This window comes from Nansenia antarctica (genome assembly GCF_963989245.1).
Source record: "Nansenia antarctica genome assembly, chromosome: 13".
Taxonomy (NCBI): Eukaryota; Metazoa; Chordata; class Actinopteri; order Argentiniformes; family Microstomatidae; genus Nansenia; species Nansenia antarctica.
Genome location: NC_137683.1, coordinates 26,608,040 through 26,617,342, shown reverse-complemented (window position 1 = coordinate 26,617,342; position 9,303 = coordinate 26,608,040). Strand labels below are relative to the sequence as shown.

At 45.7% G+C, this 9,303-nt stretch overlaps 1 protein-coding gene across 1 annotated transcript in view; it reads left to right on the top strand.

Annotated features, from left to right (window-relative positions):
- The window catches only part of ablim2 (actin binding LIM protein family, member 2), a gene marked incomplete at both ends in the record, with an annotated part of 51,156 nt that overhangs the window by 23,937 nt on the left and 17,916 nt on the right, over positions 1-9,303 (top strand). Inside the window, 9 exons of the mRNA XM_080544144.1 lie at positions 483-489; positions 741-828; positions 1,730-1,788; positions 2,060-2,101; positions 3,871-3,948; positions 5,004-5,144; positions 5,925-5,948; positions 6,502-6,619; positions 7,174-7,422. Of these exons, the coding sequence (XP_080400270.1) occupies positions 483-489; positions 741-828; positions 1,730-1,788; positions 2,060-2,101; positions 3,871-3,948; positions 5,004-5,144; positions 5,925-5,948; positions 6,502-6,619; positions 7,174-7,422 (806 nt within the window). The remainder of the gene's footprint in view (positions 1-482; positions 490-740; positions 829-1,729; positions 1,789-2,059; positions 2,102-3,870; positions 3,949-5,003; positions 5,145-5,924; positions 5,949-6,501; positions 6,620-7,173; positions 7,423-9,303) is intronic.

The window sequence follows — 9,303 nt, the reverse complement described above, 5'->3', positions numbered from 1 at the left end:
CTCTAGCACCCCCGGACACCAAGAATGTGGAATTATATACAGTATGTACTATTAAGTAGCTACCGTACTGTGAGATTAGCATCTGATTATGTTCAAATAGAGCAATTCTGTTGAGTATTTGCTAATATTTAGGAAGGGTCACCCTCTTAGATACCCTTGTCACTCGTTAATAGTCCAGAACTGTAGACATTGTTAGTTATATTAGTAATCCCATAGTCGGTCTCTCTCTGCAATGGGACAGTACTTAGCAGTGGTTTGTTACACCAGAGCGCCCTCGTGTGTTCAGCATGTGGTATTGCAGTTTCTTTAACGTTGAAGGCTATCGGGCTCTCCGCTTTAATTAGTGATGTTAATTGAATAAGCCAAACGCATTTGATCATACAGGAACTCAAGGGAATGACTCACCCAGCTGTGTCAGCACCCGGTAAACCAATAAAGCTGTCTCAGTGTGTTCTCTAAGCTGCACCATGATGTGTCTTTAGTCCTTTAGTGTGGAATTACTTTGGAAAAAGGGTTATTGACGTTATAAAAGCCCTGTATCACATATTTAAAACTTTTTTTTTGTCTGTCTCTCTGTGTGTGTCTGTCTGTCTGTCTGTTTGTCTGTGTGTCTGTCTGTCTGTCTGTCTGTCTGTGTGTCTGTTTGTGTGTCTGTCTGTGTGTCTGTCTGTCTGTGGGTCTGTCTGTCTGTGGGTCTGTCTGTGTGTCTGTCTGTCTGTGTGTCTGTGTGTCTGTCTCAGGCCGGGGAGAAGCACTACCACCCTAGCTGTGCCCGCTGCGCCAGGTGTGAGCAGATGTTCGGAGAGGGAGAAGAGATGTACCTCCAAGGTAAACCTCTACCCCCTCCTTATCTTTCTCTCTCTCTCTCTCGTTGTCTCTCTCTCTCTCTCTCTCTCTCTCTCTCTCTCTCTCTCTGTCTCTGTCTCTCTCTCTCTACTCTCTCCATCTCCCTCTCGTTTTCTTTCCTGCCTCCCTCTCTTTCTGCCTCCTTTCTGCCTCTCTTTCACTTCTCTCTCCTTTTAGAAATGAAGGGAGAAAAAAAACGCAACAACAACATCCATATAAATCAGCATAGAAATGGACTTCTGTAATAACTCAGCAGCTCTATAATCCTACATAGACCATCTGTCTGCGGTGGCTAATGAATTGGATTGCGATATTAATTTATGGGCAGTGGTATGAATTACCACATACACACACATACACACACATACACACATAGGAGAGAGCAACTGGGGTGACTGCAAATTGAGATGCAAATTAAAAAGGAGAGAAAGCGCACACACACACACACACACACACACACACACGCACACACGCACACTCCCAGAGTAACTAAAAAGGAACAGGAGCTGTTAACTTGGCTCCAGGCTGAGTGATTTACCTCAGCCGTCCGACAGAAACAGCTTTTCCTCTGCCGGGAAACAGCTTCCGGAGATTACCGCTGGGTATTAGCATGATAGCATCATTCTCTGTGACAGGGAAGGGAGACTGGGTATTAGCATGCTAGCATCATTCTCTGTGACATGGAAGGGAGACTGGGTATTAGCATGATAGCATCATTCTCTGTGACATGGAAGGGAGACTGAAGGAGAAACAGTCCTGTGGGTCAGAAATGAACTTCGGATACGAAACAGTCGATGATACGCTCTCTCTCTCTCTCTTCCTCTTTCTCTCTCTCTCCTCCTCTCTCTCTCTCTCTCTCTCTCTCTTCCTCTTTCTCTCTCAGGCAACTCTATCTGGCATCCTCCCTGCAGACAAGCAGCCAGGCAGGAGGAGAAGAGCAAGGTGAGTGTACAGCGTGTGTGTGTGTGTGTGTGTGTGTGTGTGTGTGTGTGTGTGTGTGTGTGTGATGACAGTCTAGTATGACCTCATTAAGAAGAACTCATTACATCTGAACCAGGTCACACAGAAACACAGGTGGCACACGCCCACACAGACGACAAGACCCCACACAGACAGGAGGACCCTGTTACCCAGAGTTCTCTGCCCCTACCCTAGTACCCCCCCCCTCCCCCCTTCCCTCCCTCCCCAATATAACGCGGACTCTTGTTCCCAGAAGCAGGTGCGGATACAGCTCAATGACGTTCCTGAGCATCAGGTTGGTGACCCCCCCACCCCCCTCCCCAGCCCAACTGCTCCTCTCGTCCCCCTCACTGTCTGCATGGGTTGACCCCGCCCGCCAAACTTCAACCACCTGACTGGCTTCACGCTCTGTAGCCACCTAGCGGGCCTAGCTAGCGGGCCTGTCTACTACCTGTTAGGTCACAGCAGCACTCACTTACCCTCCTAAAACCTGTTGGCCTGATCATGTGATCAGACGCAAGACCCAACAGTGACTGCGCACAGCGCCGTGTGTTAACACACCTGTCGATTCCACTCATCAAGGTCGTCGTGGTGATGCCTGGGTGATAGGTGGAATCAGGTGCTGTGTTTCTGGAACAAAAGCCTGCTCATCCCCCCTGTAGCTTTTTTCCCCAGAACCAGCTTTGTGGCGACCACTGCTACAGTGTTGATCTTGGACGGCTATTTTATTATTTTGACATTAATTTGTGACACAGTCTAGTGTTTTGATCCGCATGTCGGCATCCGATTTATCCGATTTAATGTTCGAACTTTTCTTTGGAAAAATGTGAGCACGTTTTGTTGAAAATCAAGTGAACATTTTGATTGGTTGCCGACATGCGGACCAAAACACTAGACCGTGTCACATTTTACATTTAGTCTTAGTCTTTAGATGAACACGCACATTAGTTTTAGTCACATTTAGTCATTTTGATCCTTCTTAGTTAGTCTAGTTTTAGTCATCGAGGAAAACTCGACTGAAAGGTTTTGGAGTTTTTGTCGACTAAAAATGTTTTCGGTTTACTAAAACTAGACTAAAACCGAAAAAGGATTAAAAATGACTTTAAATGTGACTGATGTGACGGTGCATCTTCATCTAAAGACGAACACTAAATGTAAAAATAACCTGCCAAAACCAACACTGCTGCAGAGGGTTGTCATAGTAACAGCTTGATGTGGTAGTCCCTCACCTTGAACCCCAGCGGAGATTCACTAACTAACGAACGACTGTCCTGTGTCTGTCTGACATCACAGCCACGCGGTCCTGTGTCTGTCTGACATCACAGCCAGCGCGGTATGTGGCAGGCGTCATTTTTTGTTCACGACTCCACTCACCGGGTGTGATGTCGTACCCTAGAAGATTTGGAGTAGATGCGTTATAGGTTAGCGATGGTTCGTAGAGGCGATTCTGGTCTTCAACATGCACTCAATCTGGTCTCACTGAGGTGTACAGAGGTGAAGCATGCAGCTTGTAGTTAAACATACGTCCTGTATTATACATACTGTTTACTGTATTCACAGCATGTAGTCTAGTTCTAAGGTCTGCTCTCTTGTTTCTCCTCGCTCTATCGCTCTCTCACCCTCTCTCTCTCTCCCTCTCTCTCTCTCTCTTTCTCCCTCTCTCTCTCTCTTTCTCTCTCTCCCTCTCTCCCTCTCCCTCTCTCTCTCTCTCTCTTTCTTTCTCTCTCCCCCTCTCTCTCTCTTTCTTTCTCTCTCTCTCTCCCTCACTTTCTCTCCCTCTCTCTCTCTCTCTCTCTCCCTCTCTCTCTCCCTCCCTCTCTCGCTTTCTCTCTTTCTCTCTCTCTCTCGCTCTCTCTCCCTCTCTCTTTCTCTCTTTCTCTCTCTCTCTCCCTCTCTCCCTCTCCCTCTCTCTCTCTCTGTCTCCCCCCTCTCTCCCTCTCTCTCACTCTCTCACTCCCTCTCTCCCTCTCTCCCTCTCTCTCCCTCTCTCTCTCCCGCCCACCCATATCCTGTCCCTGTTGTTAATAACAGTCAGTTAATCCCTTGTTGTTGTGGGTGTTTCAGGTGACCAGGACCTCCTCTGAGAGCATCACCTCTGTCCCCGCCTCCAACACCTCCGGCTCCCCCAGCAGGGTCATCTATGTAAGCACTACCCTCCTCTCACCACCAGGGGGCAGCAGAAGAACACTAGATAGATAGAACACTGGTGGTCATCTATCCTGGTCAACCGGAGTGACAGTTTGAGTGACAGTTTGAAAGAGTGACAGTTTGAAACAGTGACAGTTTGAAAGAGTGACAGTTTGACAGAGTGACAGTTTGATCCATTCCCTGGAGCAACATCTGTAGCACCTTGCAGCTCGGCAGGACCAACATTGGTGACCACCACTCAGAGTACATAGAAAGTAGATAGAAAGTAGAGTCAATACAAACACACTTGGAAGTTAGTCAGAATCAGAATCAGATTTATTTTTTATCGCCAGCCCAAGTATATTTGCACAGGAAATTGACTTGGTGAGGTTGTTGGTGCATAGGACATAAAAAACGATAAAGACAATGGAAGAAAGAGCAATAGAACAATAATTATATAGGCTGTAAATTAGAATAAATGTAAAACTAATATAATATATGATTCTCCTTTTAAGCTGTTCAGGGACTATAGATGAAAACTAGCCTTCTTGTCTAATTCTGGTGCATTCTTTGATGTATGCTGTCCCTGCCAAATAAACAATAACTAATATGAATATATGAATGAATGAATGAATGAATGAATGAATGAATGAATGAATGGACTTTATTGTCATTGCTACAGTACAGGTACCAAACAACGAAATTTAGGAGGGGTGGCTCCCCTGGTGTTAGGAAAGGAAAAAAAAAAAAAAAAAACTTCCAAAAAATCACAAGAAGGGAAGGAGCTGGTTTACATAAATAAAGGCTATGTACACTATCCCCTGTACTATACTGTACAGATAGACGACTAGGGTTGTCATATTGCACAATAGTATTGTTTCACGTTATTTAAAGTGTCACAGTTTGCAGGCTTGAAATGTACATGTTTGTGCCTCAGCACTACACCTGATTTTATATATGATTGAAACACTGAACTGTGGTACGCCTCTGTGTCTCTGTGTCTCTGTGTCTCTGTGTCTCTGTGTGTCTGTGTCTCTGTGTCTCTGTGTGTCTGTGTCTCTGTGTCTCAGGCCAAGCTAGGAGATGAGATGCTGGACTATAAGGACCTGGCTGCTCTCCCCAAGGTGAAGGCCATCTACAACATAGACCGTCCCGACATGCTCTCCTACACTCCCTACGTGAGCTACCCTGCAGAGGAGAGACACTATGAGGTACTGAGTACTGACTGTACGATAAAGGGGAAGATGTCTCTCTCTCACTGTCTCTCTGTCTCTCTGTCTCTCTCTCTTCCTTTTCCCATGCTCCCTCCCTCTCTCCACAGACATACGATAGAGCTGACCCTTCAACATGTTCTCCCTGCCTAAGACCAGATTAGACATTGATTGATATTGATTAGAAAAGAACTCGCCGTCTTACACAGACAGCGAGTGAAGGACATGTTTTACGTCCGTACAGTGTAGAGCTAACTTGTTCCTTCAGTTTGGCTCTCCTGTGGCTCGCTGGCAAAAATTTGTCAAATTGGTGATACTGAAAATACATATATGTATGTGATATATATGTGACAGCAGCTGGTAAAACCCGGAACAAGTCGGCAACCGACCATATGTTCAGACTTTTATTCTGAAAAATGTAAATAGATTTTGTTGAAAATCAATCACACGCTCGGTAGTCAAGCCGAAAACATTGCAATGCAATGGATTCGGTGAGTAATCCCCACTCCTACCTAGTTAGTGTAGAGTATTGGATAGTTTTGATGGTATAACAACAATTTGCTTTGGAATGGTATATTTTTGGATTATATTCATAGAACCAGATGGACATTAACCAATGTGCTGACTACAGTATTAACGAATGTCATCAAGTTCAATTTCAAGTTTATTGTCATATGTATTAATACAATGACATTCTTCAGCCTTGTCTCTCATATGAACCTATGAGCTCATCTTACTCATTTTCTCTCTCCCCTTCTTCTTGGTCTGCAATCGCCCCAGATGCTCTCTCCAACACTCACAGAGGTAACATACCACACTGTGGACCTCATATAGATACAGGGTTACACCCCATACATGACTCACTTCAACATTCCTCAACATTGTTATTGGATGATTGTGTTACTACATTGTCTGTGTGTGTGTGTGTGTGTGTGTGTGTGCACGTGTGACATCCGTGTGTGTGTGCGTGTGTGTGTGTGTGTGCACGTGCGTGTGTATGCACGCACGTGTGACGTCCGTGTGTGTGTGTGCGTGTGCAATTGTGTGTGTGTGTGTGTGTTTCATGTCAGTCGGGTGTTTCACAGCCAGAACTACGCGTGCCATAAAGTGATTGATATCGCTCATTAAAAGCACATTATCACTGTAATCATTGACATCAGATGTGGGTCATACATACACGTACATATCTGTCTGATAGCGTAGCATAATTACCCCCCTAAGCTGTGATTGCAGAGGGAGGGAGTGAACGTTGGGTGATAGGTATGTGGCTGATAGTAGGGTGGTGTGTATGACCTTATGGTGGTGTGTGTGACCTCACTGTGACCTCATGTCCTGTCTGTTTTGTGTGTGTTTCCAGGGCGACGGGGAGAAGTGCCCCCGCCAGAGGAGGCCCTCCAGCCCCAGCTCCAACAGCTCCCTGGGGGGCTACGGACGCTACACCCCGTCACGCTCCCCCCAGACCTACAGCCGGCCAGGTACACCCCCCCCACACACACCTCTGATCCTTCTCATTCCTGCAACGTTTGCAGGGAAAGTGCTATACAAATATATAAAGTTATTGTTATTATTATTAATATTATTATTGTTATTATTGTTCTTCTTCTTATTATTATTATTATTACTGTATTCATATGTATTTATAGAAGTAATAATAATTGTAATATAAAAATATATATACATTTTATTTTTTACCGTACATCATTGTTGTTGTTGTTGTTGTATGCCAAGCCTTTGATGTGACTGCAGAATTCGAGCGATTTCCTGCTGTTCTCTTTCCCGCTTTTTTCCCATATTTTCCTACGCCCCCATTTCATGAATTTCACTCCATTCTCCTCTTTTGAATGAGACGTTCAATGCCCAGCACTAAAGATGTACAGTAATTGTAACTTTTACAATCGTACCACCCTGCATGAAGGCAATGCATTCTTTTATGATAAAAAAAAAAGAAGCGCTTTTGTTTGAATGATCCATTTTCCCTCCCATGAGAGACTGAATTATGTTGTTTCATCCATTCTGATTGGCTGCCCAGTTCCAGAGCTGTACACGGGCGGTAGATACCAGACCCATGACTCCCTCACTCTCCCCTCTGCGTCTCCCATGGGAGGCCACAAGTACTCCTCCAACTGGGCTAGGGACTCCTCCTCCCTCCCTATGCACTACCCAGGCGGTGGTAAATACCCTGCTGGGCCACCAGGGGGCAGCGGGGGTATCTCCCTGCCCCTGAACCCCACCACCTTGGCCCTGCTCCAGCAGCACAACTACGTCCCTTACTTCCGAGGTACAGATGCACGCTGGTACGGGCCGCCACGGCCCAGTCCAACACAGACTAGGTCTATAGGATCACTGATATGAACTCTTAATTAGAGACTCACTCTGGCCCGTTCTGTGATGGACTTGGGTTTTGGGGTCCTGGTGTGTGGAGTGCTGTGATGCTGTAGTGGGAGGGGCCTCACGAAGTGACTGGACCCCCCCCCCCATCCTGGCTGTGTGCACCAAACTAATACCCGATAGTTAGATAGCTAGATAGCCCACACTTTGTTTTCGTATAAGGTTCACACATTAAGGGTTTTAGAGTTACTATTTTAGTTTTTTTAAGGGGAAATATGTCATTTAACAGTGTTATCCCACGTTATTTGCATGGTTTCTGTTGCTGTTTCTTTGGAAGAATGGTTTTACACCACCCCCCTCCCTCACACTCTCCCTATCACACTTGAACATACACTAGACCAGAGCACTGTTTTCTAGATATCTGAAGAGCTATGTCTTCCCCCTTCCTCATAATACGAGGTTGCCTTTACTCAAGGTGTGATGTGCCAAACCACCTGCCTCCCTCCCTCCCTCCCTTCCTATCCTCCCCCCATAGGCTCCAAAGCGGACCCCCTGTCCGAACCTAAAGCTAGGACGTCCCTGCACCTCAATTTACCTCCTCACCAGACCGGTAAAGCACCAGACCCCCCTGGTCTCTCCTCTCTCTCTCTCTGTGTCTCTCTCTCTTGTCTCTCTGTGTACCTACTGGTTGTGTCGGGTCCTCTTGGTGTGCATCAAGGTTACATGTCGGGACCAGTCAGTTTGTTGTTATTCTGCTTGCCCTTTCCTATTGTGTTTGTGATAGATTCTCTCTTCTTGTGTCCAGGTCGTCTTAGTCTTGTATTCTTTTGCATGGGAACCTTGTGGACATACTGTACATACATACTTGTTGGATATGTTTGATACAGTGCCCTGGTGTTTGTGTACATCTACACAAATACCAACAAATAAAAGCTGAGAATATCTCTACTTTAACCTTATAAGAATGTTTGATTTGAAATTCAAAATTTTGGAATATAGAGACAAAAGAAGGAAAAAATGCTTCACTGTCCCATTACTTACGCAGGGCACTGTATGTGGACTTCAGTTACGTGTAGTCTTGAGAAGAAGGTGGCTGATGACTTTGTGGTTTTTAGTTGTATGCTACAGTGCAGTGTACTGACTGTATGTCTGGTGGGAGGTCACCGTTGACTTGCCCTTGACTTGAACATGACTGCCTGTTTCCTTCAATATTCTTTTGTCTTGTTGTTGTTGTTGTTGTTGTTATTTTTTGGACAATGCTAAGTGTTTTTATTGTTATCCAGCATTTTCTTTTTAACCATGAACCCCCTTGGTGTCAGGTGGTGTTTGTGTGTGGAAGTGAGTCTGGGCGAAAGTGCAGGTTGTTGTTGTTGTGGTGGTGTGGGAGGGGGTGGCTGACAGTGGTAGTAGTAGTAGTAGTGTGGGCCGGTCTACAGTATGAACAAGGGAAAATGGTCTAGTTATCTTGCTGATCAGTGTTCTGGGGCAGAAAGCACACGACGCAGCCACACACAGTACTGAGTCATGAATTCATGTCGTGAAAAAAAAGGGTTGACGTGACCGAAAAACGTCGACCGATAAACATGTGTTAGGGAGTTGTTTGTACAGTATCACACTGAGTCGCATAAAGACATGAGATAGTGAAACTGAACCCCTCAGCACTATCCAACGCAGGCTGAGCCACAGCACGCTCAGCCAAACTGCGGAGGGAGGCCCTCTCTAATATCCATCAGGCCTTCAGTTGGGACTACCAGGCAGATTTACTGGGCTCTTCAGAGGGAACGCTCCATGATTTCACTGTTGCGGGGCTGATAATGCCAAGAGAGAGAGA